At 42.3% G+C, this 15,175-nt stretch overlaps 1 protein-coding gene across 1 annotated transcript in view; it reads left to right on the top strand.

The window, feature by feature from the left end:
- The window catches only part of Sh3kbp1 (SH3-domain kinase binding protein 1), a gene marked incomplete at its 5' end in the record, with an annotated part of 338,774 nt that overhangs the window by 161,721 nt on the left and 161,878 nt on the right, over nucleotides 1-15,175 (top strand). Inside the window, 1 exon segment of the mRNA XM_005407792.2 lies at nucleotides 8,425-8,528. Coding sequence (XP_005407849.1) covers nucleotides 8,425-8,528 — 104 coding nt within the window.

Raw genomic sequence — 15,175 nt, 5'->3', positions numbered from 1 at the left:
CAAATACATAGGCATTCCTTTGTCTTTGTTTTGATGTGGATGGGGAAGAAAACTATGTTAAAAAATGTATAAAAATTTTAAAATATTTTGACTGTCACAAAGGTCTCCTCCTTCTCCCGAGAGGGGTATGTGGAATTTTCTTTCTTTAAATCTCTCGCTACATTGGCCATTTCTAGGTATTGATTTAAAAAATGGAGACACTCTAGATCTGTTTATGGGGGCACCCCCATTCTCAAAGAATAAGCGAGACAAATGTATCCCACAGGAGGGTCTTCAGGGGTTTCCAGACCTCAGTCACAGTTCCTAAAATGTATGTGCTCTTTTTCTTCTTCCCTCTCCTCTTCCCTCCTTCTCCTCTCTTCACTGCCTCATCCTCTCATCTCCTTCCCTCCTTTCCTACCCCTCTTAACTGTAAAAGTTAGGGGGCTGACATACAGCTTGTCAGCAACAAAGTTTGAGAAGGCTTATAAAAATAGATACGTTAGAGGGAGTATGTTGGAGAGAAGGGAGAAATCTTGTTTATGCTCAACAAATAACTTATATTTAGAATCTTCCTTCAATTTTTCCTTTGAAATTCTGTCTTCTCCTTTCACTTGAATGACTGTGCATGGAGCATTTAAAAGTAGATCAAACAAAGCTCTATAAATATGTTGAATTCTTTGGGGCATTTTGCTAAAATCAGCCTTGCTAAAGCAGACAAGAGCTTTATGTATTAGATTTTCTTCTCTGAAAATCCAGATTCCCTTGCCCAGGGAGCTAGGGGATGCCAGACCAGAGAGGCCTTGGGGAGGTGTCCCCTAGCCTCCTGTAGGTTGGGTCGTTGGATTGTTGGCCGTGCTAAAAGGCCAAAACCAAGGCCTGAGACTACCCTGAGGAAAGGGGAGAAACAGAAGCACGTAGCGATGTCACTGGTTTTGTTTTTTCCATACGATTCCTCATGCCACTCTGATGGGAAAGGAAGCTTGGTGAAAGGAAAGTTGGTTGAGCTGGAATAAATCATTTTAAGCTGCCTTTTAATAGTCATAAGTGTAAAGCCAAATGGGAAAAAGTAAAGGAATCAGGTAGAAGTAACCTTGCCCATGAAGTAAATCTTTCCCTATTATCCCCATTTTTTTGCATGAGAAAACTAAGGCAAAGAACCCTGCAGTGGTTGCAGTGCTCAGGCCATTGAGTTGTATGTCTCTTCTGTCTTGTGAGCTCAAGATTCTCTTTATGTGCTTCAATGCTTTCAATGTAGACCATGTATCAAAGTGCAGTAAAATCAGACATCACATACCCTTTCACACCCCGTTTTTGTAAGATGGCTGAGGTGGAGGACATTGAATTCTTTCTTTTTTTTTTTTTTTTTTTTTGTTTTTTTTTCCGGTACCGGGAACCGAACTCACGACCTTGCGCATGCCAGGCAGGCGCTTTTGCCGCTGAGCTAAATCCCCAGCCCCCAGGACATTGAATTCTTGATGTCCATAATACCAAGATTATAGATGTGGCTTCTAGGGAAATACCAGATGACAGTACTAACATTGAAAGTACCCATGTACTGATTTTCTTCACAGAAAGTTTATTAAATGGATGGCTCCTTTCTATATCATGCCAGCAGCAGAAACCCAATTTTTTCATCATATGTCCATTGGCCACCTGGAAGACTCCATCCAGTGGCTTCATTAAACAAGGTAATAGACTGAAGTTTCAAGATGTAGTCTGAGAAGGAATTAGATCAGGGATTTTTGTTTCTCTTTTTTTCTAAATATGAGACATCTGGGCCCACATACTGATTCAGTATGAATTTGTGAAGAAATGGCATTATTGTAACCATAATAAGATACACGTGGGAGTTGGTAAATGAGCTGAATTTGTTGAAAAAGGTGTGCGCTAAAGAGCTAAGAGCTGACAGGGTTGAAGGGATGGAGACAAACAAACTGCTGCTCACGACAAGGAAAATAAAACAGAGTGAGGACAGTGCTAGAGAAAAGGAATGGTTGGTAGGGGAAACCAGGGCGGGGAGAGCCCATGGCTGAGAGAAAGTTGTGTGTTCCTGTGAGCTGTGAGTGAGTGAGCTCGGAAGATGGGTGCAGCGGCCCTCCTTTGCACAGAGATGGGTGCCTCGGCGCTGTGGGCTGGGTGAGGCAGGCCAGAGAAAGTGACCTTGCATTGGTCACAGAGCGAGTATTGCAGCCTACTTGGGGCTGCTGACTGGGATCAGCTACAAATGCGGCGCCATTTCTCTAAGCTCGCTCCTTCTGCTGTCTTCATGGGCCGGGCAGAGGCAGTTGTCATTCAGCCTGTGCAAAGCACCTTTCGGACTGGTGCAGTTGGCATTTATTTACTTGTGGAATAGGAGGTATACTATTAATGTCACCCAAGCATGTTCAAAATGAGAAGTCTCATAGTGTAAGATAATTATTTCAGTCGGTGACTGATGTTTAGAACAAAACCCATTAGAGTATATTATGTGCTTCCTGTAAAAACAAATTGACACGCAGAAGCATTTAAATGAATTTGCCTTTATGCCTCCCCGAAAGTGCCATTGTTACTTTGGGATGTAGCTTTCTGTGCTTACACAAGTGTGTTTGTGTAGATGCACACCCTTATTCTAATTTATTGAATTGTATTAGGTTCTCATGTATTAGTTGACTGTTGAATGGATTTATTTATCCATAAACATTGTGGAGTGCACACTCTGTGCTAGGTTCTGGGTGATCAGGAAGGCCTAAAATAGTTGATTCTGCTTACAGTTATAGGGTTGTGTGTATTTATAAAATTGGGATCATGCACCCTTGGTCTGTCAATATACATATGGATGCCTTTTTGTTGCTGCATCTTAAGGATCCATAAAAATAAGATTCATTTTGGTATATTGGTACCTTCATATAACAAATTTTAATTAATTTTATCCCTAGTTTTCTTTTCTTCCTTTTCTCCCCCTGACTCCCTTTCCCATCTCTAAAAGTCTACCTTCTAGCTTACGGACACCTTTTCATATCAGTATTCATAGAGCTACTTGTATTTAACTACTGCTAACCATATTGTGACTTAAGTAGTCCTTCTCCTTCCAGTGGACATTCAAGATGTTTCACAGTCCCCATCCTTTTTAAATTTTAAAACAGGTTCTCACTAAGTTGCCTGGGCCAGGCTGGAATTTATGATCCTCCTGCCTCAGCTACCCAGAGTGCTGGGATTATTGGTGTGCACCACTGTGCCTGGCTAATAGTGTTCTTTTGTTTAAAAAAAAAAAAAAGAGCAAGAGCTTTCAGTTCTCACACCGTAACTATCTAATATTATCCATCTAGCTGGCTAGCGTGCTACCTATTGAACATATGAGTATGAATTTAAGCATTTTTGGAAAGTGAATAAATTATAATACGTCCCTCAGTACGTGCTGTTACTATCCCAAAGTTGGCTGCTGGAAGGCCTGTGAAGCTGATTCCTGTGTCCTTTCATTCATTTTGACACAACCAGATATTTTAGTCTCATTTTACATTTTTCGTGCCTGAGCCCTGGAAGAAACCATTTTTCTGTGGAGACCTAGTCCTCAGGCGCTGCCATTTAAGGAGACTTCCTTAGTTCTGTGAAAACTCCTTGGGTATTCTCAGTGTGCAGCCAAGATCGGGGACACCCCTGATCCGGCAGGGTGTTTTCCCATCACTTGTGACTTGTGGCGCTGACTCCTTACGGAAGTTTAGATTTTTGTGTTCCTTGCCATGGTTGGAGACAGAATGAAATGCATGTCCCTGCTCCTACCCCAAGAGAGTGTGTTCAGCAGGTCTGCCCTGCACGTCAGCCTTCCTGCACAAATGGTTTCCAGAAAAATTCCAGAATTTATCCTGGACACTGTGAATTAGCGACTTCTGATTTTCTTCTCTGACTTTTATCAATTTTTACTGTGGCAGTATGACCTCAGGATACTGCCATGTTCTCCGGGGATGCAGTAAGGATACATTTGATTAATGTATTCCTTGAAAGTAGTATTGAATGATTTAAATAGTTTTATTCTGCCCTGGGAGATGTGGGATAGTGAAAAGTAGACCTTTGAGTATTGGAGTATTGGAAATTGACCCAAAACTTTTATTCATGATATTATTTGTTGTTATATTTTGTGGTTGATGAGCGAATTGGCCTAGTAAAGTTTTCGTGTCACAAGGCCCTAGGATGAAGGCTCTAAAATATCAGCATGCATCTTATTTCTGGAACTGAGTCATGACATGCTTTTTGGTTTCTGTAATTTCATTTCCAGACAAGATGGATGTTCTGCATATCACCTCTCTATCCACCTGGCTGTATTTCATTAAAACAAGGGCCTATAGGCCCCAGTTCCCAGCAGCTGTAAGGAAGTGCACTTGATTTATGGTTTTCACTTTCTGGTTTCCCTTTTACCTATGTGCCATGTTAGCCCAGCTGGTCCTTTCTGTAGTCTCAAGACAGCTGAGAATTCATGACAATAGCTAGACATGGAGGCAGCATCTCTAGAATTCTGTCAACTGGTTTGAAATCCAAGGCCTCTCTTTGCTAGCTGTAAGACGTCTGGAAGAATAGTTGATCTCTACTTGCCTCTTCAGTCTCCTTGGCTGTAAAAAGGGGGTCAGTAGTATACCCTAGAGGCAAGGATTAGATGGAGTAATTTAGGTAAAGTGCTTAATAGTCTCTAGCATGTAGTAAGTGCTCAGTAAATTTAGCTGTTGTTCTTTTATTTATTTTTTTATTTTTTATTTTTGGTTTTTCTCCGGTACCGGGAACCGAACTCATGACCTTGCGCTTGCAAGGCAGGCGCTTTTGCTGCTGAGCTAAATCCCCAGCCCCCTGTTGTTCTTTTATTAAACAAACCTAGTTATGAATGGAAGGTGGGTCTGGGGTCTCGTGAGAGAGTTGGGGGTATGGCTGCTTTGTCAAGTGTGTGCACCTGTGTTCCTACATATGAATGCATGTTCATGCATGTGTATTTCATGGTTTGTCCTACAATATGGCTCTAAAGTAAGGATGTACAGTATTTAGTATGCCTTGTGAAGTCTGCCTTATTCTTATTTCTTTGGTAAGCTGTGTGTGCATGCATGCATATACATAGATAAAACATATCCATTTCTTCTTTTAATAATGTATGAGGAGTTAAGTAGCCCTTCTTCAAAAACACACACAGTAGCATAAGACAGTGGCAGTGGTGCTAATGTGAATGAGGAAAAACATGCATTCTCTCTACTTTCTGCCTTTTTAATAGAGGCTCATACTGTTGGTCATAGTCAGCAAATATATTTAATTTTCGAAAGAACACTTTCCCTTCAAGACTCTGTTTAGGCCAAGGTGGGGGGAAGCCTCATAAAGTACATTAAACCCAGAACTCACACTAAGAACTCCATGCCCAGTCCATCTGGGCGTCAAGGTGGTAGCTTCAGCTGAGGGATTCCAGATCCTAGGCATGGGCAGGTCAGACATGTTCATCTGCAGTTTTTACTAGCTATTACCAGATGACATTGTCATCTACTCACCACTTCAAAGAAGGTAAAGACTCACTAGTAGACATCAGTGAAATGCCAGGAGAGGAAAAACGGCATCCTTAAACTTTTTGACGTTTAAGAGAAGTAGATGGAGCTGAAACACAGTTTCTCCCAATTTCAAGCATTCCCCTTAAACTAGGTTGTTGGCCAGGTAGGACTGGCACACAAGTTAGCGTCAGTGATACGCTGGAGCTGAGGCCTGGAAAAGCAGCAGTACTGGAGTTTGGGAGCTCCCTGTAATTAATGAGAAGGCCAGCTGTTTGTTATCATCGAAAGCTCTAAAAGGTTCCATCAGCACTTCCCCAAAGCCCTCGATGTGATAAAGTGTTGCATGAGGGAAGCAGCTCAGAATGGGTGACAGAGAATTTGGGGCTAGGTGTGAACTGAACGGGTTCATCCAGGACTGCAGAAGGAGCTCTGAACTCAGGCCAAGGAAATACTGCCACCTACCAGCTTTGTGGCTAAGTCTCTGGGCGCTCGCTTCCTCATGTGCAAAATGGCGGTGCATCCTGGCTCTTTCTCTTTAATGTATGTGGCCGGAATGTGATATGGGGATGGGTTTAGGAATAATACCAAGCTTTACCAGCATAGAGGGATTTTTTTCTGCTTGGGGTCAGAGGAGGTGACCTTTACCACCAACTGCCTCTGAGTCCTTCCCTTAGGTATTCTGTCGGCCTTTTCTTGGTGTGTTGCCAGTGTGCTTTGAAGGACTTTCTGCCATCAACTGTGTAACCTTCTTGGAGGCTTTAAGAAATATTGACCATCCTTGTAGAGAAAAATTAATAAAGGGATCATTCTTCTGGTGCCAGGCAGGCCTTTATGGAAGTCTAGTGCAGAGATTTGATTCAAGAAAAATCTGATGATGTTTTTTCAGGTCCTAAATCTATTGGATTAGTCTTCCTCCAAGAATATATCAGTCCTGCTTTTGCCATCTGTGCATTGTTTGTTTAGATACTGTGTTTTATAGAGAGTTTTTTTAAAAATATGAGCTTACATGCAACTCTAAGTTTTATGGTTTCAGCTAACGCTAGGTCTTCAGATGTTATTTTAAGTCACTTTGCGGGGGACTTTGGTGACTTCTGTGGTTATGTGTCACCTTTCAGACATTTATCACTTTACTTCTTTCATGTTCAGATTTCTGTCTGCAAAGTCCACTTTGGGCATAACATCTAGAAAACGGAAGCAAAGATTCGTAGAACTTCATCTGAAGCAAGGGGTATACGTGGGGGCAGGGGTGGAAAATGGGAGCCGAGATGGTCTTGTCATCTAGATTTTCTCTGCTAAAATGAGAAAGCTGTACTTTATGGTACAGAGTACTGGGCTTGATTCGCCTTTTGTGGTATCAAGAACGTAAAGCAATGATGGTACTCTTGGCACTAGAGGACCCACTCCTCTGGCCTTGCTGCCTTGAAGAAGCAAACCGCGGTGGAACTTGTTTCCCGGGGAGCACCCTGCCCTGCCGAGGCTGCATCGCTCGCCTGGGATGGGCTGGGGAGCTCTGTGTTTGTCTCATCAAGATCCTGGGGCTCGTGAATGCGTACAATGGGATAAAGAGTGTGCATTTGCCAAAGATGTGATTGGTCAAGATCCTGATTCGGCACTTCTGCCCCCACCCCTGAGTTCAGCTCTGTTCCTCCTTACTGAGGTACAGGCAGAGAAAAAGGAAACAGAGAACTAGGCCACCGACTTTTGAAAAATATTGATCAGGGAGCACATCAGATGTAGTGCAAACACCTTCCCTTTGTCACGCTGCACGGGGACCTTAATGTGCCTTGTGATCACCCCTGTAGAGACTTCCTTTCTCTGTGAAAAGATTAGAAAAGAAAGAAGAATTCCCAGAGGCAGTACCCAAAAATAATTTCAGCATTTCTAAATGTGTTTCTTTGAAGTCGTTGAGCCCTTTGCTTTTCTAGGCCATGTGGTGGCATGAGGGAGTGGTGTGAGGAGGTTGGCCGTGAGCAGCAAACTTCCGACAGCAGCAAAGTCCAAATCGCTTCCTAGCCCCAACGCCTCTCACCAGTTTGAGCCTCCACTGCTGCGTGGCTGGTGTCTGTCTGTCTCTCTCCCTTTCTTTCTCTTCCTCTCTGGCCCCCTCCCTCCTTCCCTCTCCCTGCATGCACATTCTCTCTCCGCGCAATGCCCATCTGTGGTGTGGATGTGCTGTGGACAGTTGCAGCTTTCCTTGAACCAGCCCTAAGCCGGAGGTCCCAGGCGGGCCATTCCGGGTGAGTGAGATGCTGTGACCTTGGGTGTCCTCTGGCCAAGGGAAGTGTGGCCCTGCCTTTTATCTTGATCTGCCTGGGTTGGCTTTGTGTAAGCAGCTGGGGATCTTGTTAATGGACCCCTGGGACAGAGAAAAGAGGACAGAAGTAGATTGGTTGAACCCTGTGGGGCGTTTGAAATGGTACCAAGAGGAGGCTGAAATCCAGTCGGCCTTTACTTAACAGGCCTGATTTCCAGCGTGTTGAAAGGGTGATGATTAGTAAGAAAACGGCCAGGATACTTCATCTTTTCCTTTGTACATTTGGGGAAAATGCCTTCTGCCTTGCTAGCATTAGAAGCAGACCATTCTTGCTTCTCTACCATATCACATCAGCTTTCATTAAAAATCAGCAGCAGCAAATATAAAGCCCCATCCATGGAAACCGTTTAAGGCAACACTGTGCTCCAGTGCTTCAGGGGTGGGGTTTTTGCCTTCTGCACCAATGGAACCGTTCCTCATACCCATGCCTTTCTGACCCAGCAGCTTTTAAAAGACCAAGAAGCATTGCTCTGCTTTCCACTGCCTCTAAGAGACCAGGGCTGCTATGCCTCCAGCAATGTCCCAGAGAGCATATTTGAGACAAGTCAGCTTAATTTGCCTGCATGCCTAGGAAGCCTCTCTTTAAAATCTTAGCCTGACAGAAGAACTGTATCTAAATATTTTGCTTTTCCCATCCAGGTGAGCGACGGAGGCGCCGATGCCAGGTGGCGTTCAGCTACCTCCCGCAGAATGATGACGAACTTGAACTGAAAGTTGGTGACATCATAGAGGTGGTAGGAGAGGTAAGCAAGTGGCCAGGCAGTGCCATGTACGGCCATCAGATTCACTTGTGCACCCAGCCGTGAAGAACTCTGGCTGCAAATGTACAGGACGAACATGTAAAGAACCTTACCACAGGGGCTGGGGATTTAGCTCAGTGGCAAAAGCGCTTGCCTGGCAAGCGCAAGGTCGTGAGTTCGGTCCCTGGTACCGGAGAAAAACCAAAAAAAAAAAAAAAAAAAAAAAAAGAACCTTACCACAGGGCGTGGGGTGTAGCTCAGTGGTAGAGCACCTGCCAGCATGTCATTGATGTTGGATGTTAGAACTTGAAGAAATCCTACAGATCGTCTAGTTGAGTCTCCTGAGGAAATGGGTTCCTGTAGAAGAGTGCTATCAGGCCAGTTGGGATGAGTTATGGGGCCGTTTGAAACCATTGCCTAGCACAGCACACTAAGTACCTCTGCCATTCCACCTCAGTGCCACCAGTTTTCTCTTGTGTTTTAATGGATGACTGTGACTGTCCAGAGTGACACAGATTCATTACTCCAGTATGAACTCAGTATTCACTGTCACAGATACGGTAGATTTAAAAGGAAGGGAAAGAAGTGACATTTATTAGAAGGCCAAGTAGGGGACAGGTATAACAAAGTTACTTGTTTTTACACAGTATTGGGATGGAATGCTAGGCAGGTGCTCTACCACTAAGCTACACCCACTGCCCGGTGATGAGGTTCTTTACATTTTAACCCACTTGTACATCTTGACCACTTTATTGTGTAGATGAGAAAAGAGCCTAAAGAGACCCTGGACAAGGCAGGGCTTAGGGGTGAAGCTAGGTCTGCTTGAGTGGGGACCTGTGTTCATTCTGCAGTGCCACTTTCCTTTGTTCTACTTTGTCCTAACTACCTAGAGCCAACCCTGTTGGCAAAATGACCTCCGAGACACTGGATGGGCTCCTCAGGCTCCACTCCCTCAAGACGATGGCATCCTGGGCCTCAGACTTTGAGCCTCATCATTTGTCCTGCTTTAGCACTTGTATTTGTATATAGAAGTACAGTTTTCCAATTGCTTTTGTTTCCTGAAGGCCATTCAACTTTGCAGGAACTCACGGTTTACAGAAAAGGAAGGCAGAAGTTGAGGAGGATTGTAAGTGAACCATCGTTTGGGTGGAAGTGGCAGGGTTAATGCTAAAAGCCCGATTTCTTGACTTTCATACAAACCTAATGTGACCCTGTGTGAGAGTTTTATTGAACTCATTAGCAAGCGATCTGTAAGATGGAAGGCTGGCTCCAAGAGAATTGTGAAAGAGCAAGGCATGTAGGATGACAGAAAGAAAAACTACTTGATTAAAATCCCTAAGACACCAAACTTCATGTCCCACAGGGCAATAAAACTAACTTTTGAAGTCATCTTTTCTAGGGGACAAATCATTTGCATTGCTATTGGTCAAAGTTTATTTTCATTGCTGTATGACAAGAATCACTTGTGTTACTTTCTGCTTTCTACCAGTTAACATTTACACTAGCACAGTTGTGAACTAACCCTCAGGCATAGCAAATAATGTGCCAAAAAAGATACATGTCCCTAGAAAAGGAGCTAATGGGGTTTCCCGTGTGGTGCTGATAGGACATTCTGAAACCCCCTTTGCCTATTTGCAGGTTTTGGATAATTTGTACTAATATGTCATCCATCGTTTTTTTAAATTCACTGGTGTCAAGTAGGGCATGTAGGAAACATTTATTGAAAGGTGAATGAGTGATAAATGAATAACATAATAGAACATTTATTCTAAGGATAGAAAGGCAAGTTTCTTAACACGGTAACTGTGGAAGAAATTCCAGAGAAAAAATAAACAGATGCGACTAATAAAAAAAGTTAAAATTTTGGGATAATTTGGAGCTTGTATAGCTAAAGAAAAAGAACAAGAAATAAAAATTGTAGGGGCTGGGGATTTAGCTCAGCGGCAAAAGCGCTTGCCTGGCAAGCGCAAGGTCATGAGTTCGGTTCCCGGTACTGGAGAAAAACCAAAAAAAAAAAAAATAAATAAATAAAAATTATAGTAAGTTAGAACAAAAAATATGCATGGAACGTATGAACTATATTAGCAAGCTACTAGAACAATGATAAGTGATAGATAAATTTGCCATACATACAAATCCCACAAGGGGAAACTCTTAACTATGAGAAAATGTTCCATCCTGCTATTAATTAAAGAAGTACAAGTTAAAACAATTCTGGGTTTCTACTTAGGAAAATCTAGAAAGTATTTGGGGGTAAGACTGTTGGTAACGCTGAGAATAACTGGTGAATTTGTACGTCTGTATGATCATTGTATGAAGCTGCTTAGCAAGCTATGTCAAGAGCTATAAAAATCTGAATAACACTCTTTAATTTAGTATTTTCATTCCTAAGAATTTATCTTCAGCAAATGATTAACAAAAGAAAAAAATACATGGGAAACGTTATAATTGCAGCAGTGCTTGTGATAATGAAAAATAATCAAGGAAGGGAATTAAGTTGTATTATCCAAGTAGAAGATTATGAAACCATTAAGATAGTAAACATAGAGGCCTTTAAATATGTATTTATTGTGATACTTTGCATTATAATTATCTGTTATATTCCACTAAGCTGAGAGCTTTTCAACAGCAGGAACCTGGTTTTTATCTATCTTTATATTCATGGTACCTGGAATAGTGCCTGAAACCTAATATGTACTTTTACAAATGCTTACTGAGTAAGTAAATGAATAAGTGGGAATATGAAAACAGGTTTTACAAAATAAGTGAACAGATCAGAACACAAACTTGAATATACTGGGATATAATCATGTAAAATATATCTCAATGCATGTGATCAAAGGCTAGAAGGGAACAAGAATTGAAAATGGTCCTCTCGTAGCAGACGATTTTTCCTTTAATCGTGCAGTAATGCTTTCAAGAGAATGCAAATCAAGCCAAGGCAAATGATTTACCTATTGCTGAGAAATGATGCCCACTTTTCTTGCCCATTGGGTGCAAGGAAACTGAGGACCGGTTGCTGAAGGAGAGGAGCGAGTGCAGGCTGAGACTCTGCTCACTGGCCGTGGTGGGAGACCTTCCCACCACCTGCGGTGAAGCTCCTTTGCACTCACTGCCGGCTGGATGCAAGGCCTCGTTCTGGGCTTGCTACCATCAGCAAAGGGGAAAAATAGGCATAGACTCTGTGCTCTTTATTTAAAGTGTGAAGGCTAGCCTTTTAGTCTACATTTTAATAAGAATTAATTCACTGTTTTTCCAACTTACTTATAAGATTGGGCCGTTGTCATGGTATAATATAAAACTTGTCCTTTTCTCTGATAGTGAATATTGTGTGAGTACTAACAGGGAGAGCTTCTCTAATTCCTCTGAAGAATAAAAACAAAATGAACAAAACCCTAAATAAACCAAAACCTTTAAATCACAGGAATAGATCAAGGTAAGAATATATTAATAGCTTTGCAATACTATAGAATCAGTCAGTTAATAAAATATAACATTGTGTATGTACATACTAGGTTATATGCTTATTGGTTGACTAACAGGTTAATTTCTACGATACTGCAAAGCTGTGTACACACCCATACACAAATACGCACTTTTTCTTTTGGTCCTGGTAGACAACTTTTACAGTGATTTTGAATGTACAGACTAGTTTTATTTTGAAGCTGTTGCATCAGCTAGAGAATTCTGAAAACAATATGCACCTATTTTAATATCTCACTTTAGCTTCAAATGTCACAATATATATTTGTTTAACATTTATCAGAACTACATCATGCATGATATAGGGTCAAAGCTTTTTCCTAAAATGAGCCGCTGGTTTGAATTTCTTCCTTTGTACATCCATAGTGCATGCTCTGCAGTTCCTGCTGGTTTCTCTACGGTGGATTGATAACAACATAAGTGAAGCCATTGGAATACATAATCCTCCTAAAATTGCACCTCCCCACCCCAACTGTTTTTAATTTTCTTGTCCACACCTAATTTGGTAGTAGTATTTTTTTAGCAGTTTGTCTTTGAACTTTCAGATTGTTACCTTTATCCTTCTTACCATCTTTTTTCTCTTCACATGTGTATATTTTTACACTATTTAACCAAACATGTGCTGCCAAATAGCAAGTCCGGGGTTTATGTGGGTTCGGGAAGAAACACTGGCCCTTGCTCTCCCTTCCAGCCTCCTGCTGTCAGCCTCAGGGAAGGAAGGGAGAACAAGTGTAGCCCCGGAGTTGGTGAAAGGGAGGTTATTCAGGAAAGTGCCAACCCTGGTTCTGCCTCTCAGCTCGCCAGTGATAGTTCTGCTGTGGGAAAGCCCATCATGGGGACCCTGGGGGATTTGGACTACCAATTTGATAGAGAAATGCCAGCTTGTGAATTCCTGCATTGATATTTTTAAAGAAGTCATTGTGAGGGGCTGGGGATTTAGCTCAGCGGCAAAAGTGCCTGCCTGGCAAGCGCAAGGTTGTGAGTTCGGTTCCCGGGACCGGAAAAAAACAAAAAAAAAAAAAAAAAAAAAAAAAAAAAAGAGAAGTCATTGTGACTACATACTTACGTAATGTGAGTCCAGAGTGGAAAGGATGGAGAAATGTAGGAAATATTCTAATTAAGGAATAGAGAGGGCACATGGACAAAGTTATCAGGAGAAGCAGCACTTCAGGCCTCTGGAGGTTTTTCTTTTTGGAGAGTCCATTGACGCCAGCCGCTTTGTTCTTCTGTGTTATCTGGAGACTAGGGAAGGAGCTGCATTTTTCCTGTGTTGGATGAGCTTGATCTTAACCAGTCCCACTCAGTGGTGGCCCAAGAGATGTTCACAAATTTTTGCTTTTGTGTGTTCTTTATGGTTGGTTTCTGAGGCATTTCTCAGTGGTCTCCAGTCAGGCTGGCTGAAGATCCAGAGCTGAAATCTCTGGGTTAAGGCCTAACCTGGCTTTGTGGTTTGCAAAGATGATAACTCACGCTTTCAAAAAAGACTGCACCTTCCTTCTTGTGACCATAGAAGGCTCACTCGGCTAGAATTAAGTAGGCCCTTCGAATTCTTCAAAACTTTCACTCAGTCAGATGATCTGTGTGGCTGTGGGTAAGCAGCTCATCATTTCCTTTTTGCTCACGAGAAGTCAAGTTCATTAAAAAGCTGATTGGTTAATAGGTGACCAAAATGTGCCTGGATACTTACCCATTAAGACACTGCCATGCTTTAGAAAATCTCCTGTCCCTTTTCCACAAACTTAACATTCAGTAAAAATCTGTTTATTGAAATTTGATGAAAGCTCAGACTGTTGTACAGTTTTTCCCCAAATAACTTGGGCGTGAACACCTCTGAGTTCCCACTGTGCAGAGATAGTAAAGCACTCGTATCAAGGAGAGGGGAAGGGGCTGGGGATTTAGCTCAGTGGCACAGCACCTGCCTGGCCAGTGCAAGGTCGTGAGTTAGATTCCCTGTAGTGGAAAAACGCCCCCCGCAAAAAAAAATCAAGGAGAGGGGAGCCATGCTTTGAAGAGAAGGTGATTAGATTTGAATCATACAGTAGTTCACAACCATATAAAAGTAACATTTGCAAATTTAAATGAACTTCTAATATATTTCTATGGGATTTATTAAATATGTTAGAGCTTATCTTCTGAAAGAAACTCTGTTTATGGAGATTCAGAGATTTATTGAACAGTATCTGTACCTTGAAACAGACTTGGTCTTGTCAGGGAGGTTAAGACGTACATAGCTAGGAAGATAGCTAAAAGCCCGTGGTGTTAGCAGAGTGGCAAGTGATAGAACTGACGAATGAGCAAGGTGCTGAAAGACAAACCCACACTGAAGGTGAAAAAGTTGCTTCCTAGAATAGGTGAGATTTCAACTGGGTGCAGGAAAGGGGAACAGTACGGCGTCACTGACACTGGGCTTGCCTGGAGGGAGGAGGACAATGTCAGTACAGCCTTGCTCAGAAGTAGGGCGTGACCTGTGAAGTTTTGGACACGTGTGGAGTATGGGAAGCGGATGCTGTTGGATGCAGTGACATGAAGTTGAGGGGAAAAGAAGGGTACAGTGCTGCCTGTGCTGAACTGGCAGAGGGACTCTCGTGGAAATCCCTTCCCTGGGTGTTCACACATTGCCATATGATTTTTTTTTTAACCTGAGAAGAGTGATAGGACAAAACTTGAGGTTCTTAATTCATCAGAAAGGGCATTTTGCTGGCTTGATTCCATTTTTGTTAATATTTTCAAGTTGGAATGATGGTAAGACCTTGCACAGAGTCACTCAGGAATTTAGGGGCTGCACAATAGCCTGTGGCTGCTTTTAAAGACAGAACTGTCAAGCACTGGTGAAGGGTGGCTCCAGCAGTCTTATCAGAAACTCTTTCCTCTCTCAAAATCATAGATGTTGCAGAGTTTGCTTAAGACTTCTCATAGAAATTATATGTGTTTTCTTAAATCATTTCTGTTTCTATTATAGATTTCTTCTTTCTTACGGAATAGGCTTGTTCTCAGAAGAATTAGGGGAGAGAATAAAAATCACTTCCCTTGTGTTACAGAATGTCCTGGCCCAGGCAGAAAAAGATGAGCTACGTAGAAACTGGGGGGGAGATATTGGCCCACATAATCCTTTTTTATGTTTGGCATAACCAGCTTTCCATATCCTAAAATCAACAGGGACAGTTCTT

This window comes from Chinchilla lanigera, unplaced genomic scaffold (genome assembly GCF_000276665.1).
Source record: "Chinchilla lanigera isolate Chin_1 unplaced genomic scaffold, ChiLan1.0 scaffold00108, whole genome shotgun sequence".
Classification (NCBI taxonomy): Eukaryota; Metazoa; Chordata; class Mammalia; order Rodentia; family Chinchillidae; genus Chinchilla; species Chinchilla lanigera.
This window is presented reverse-complemented; position numbering and strand designations above follow the sequence as displayed.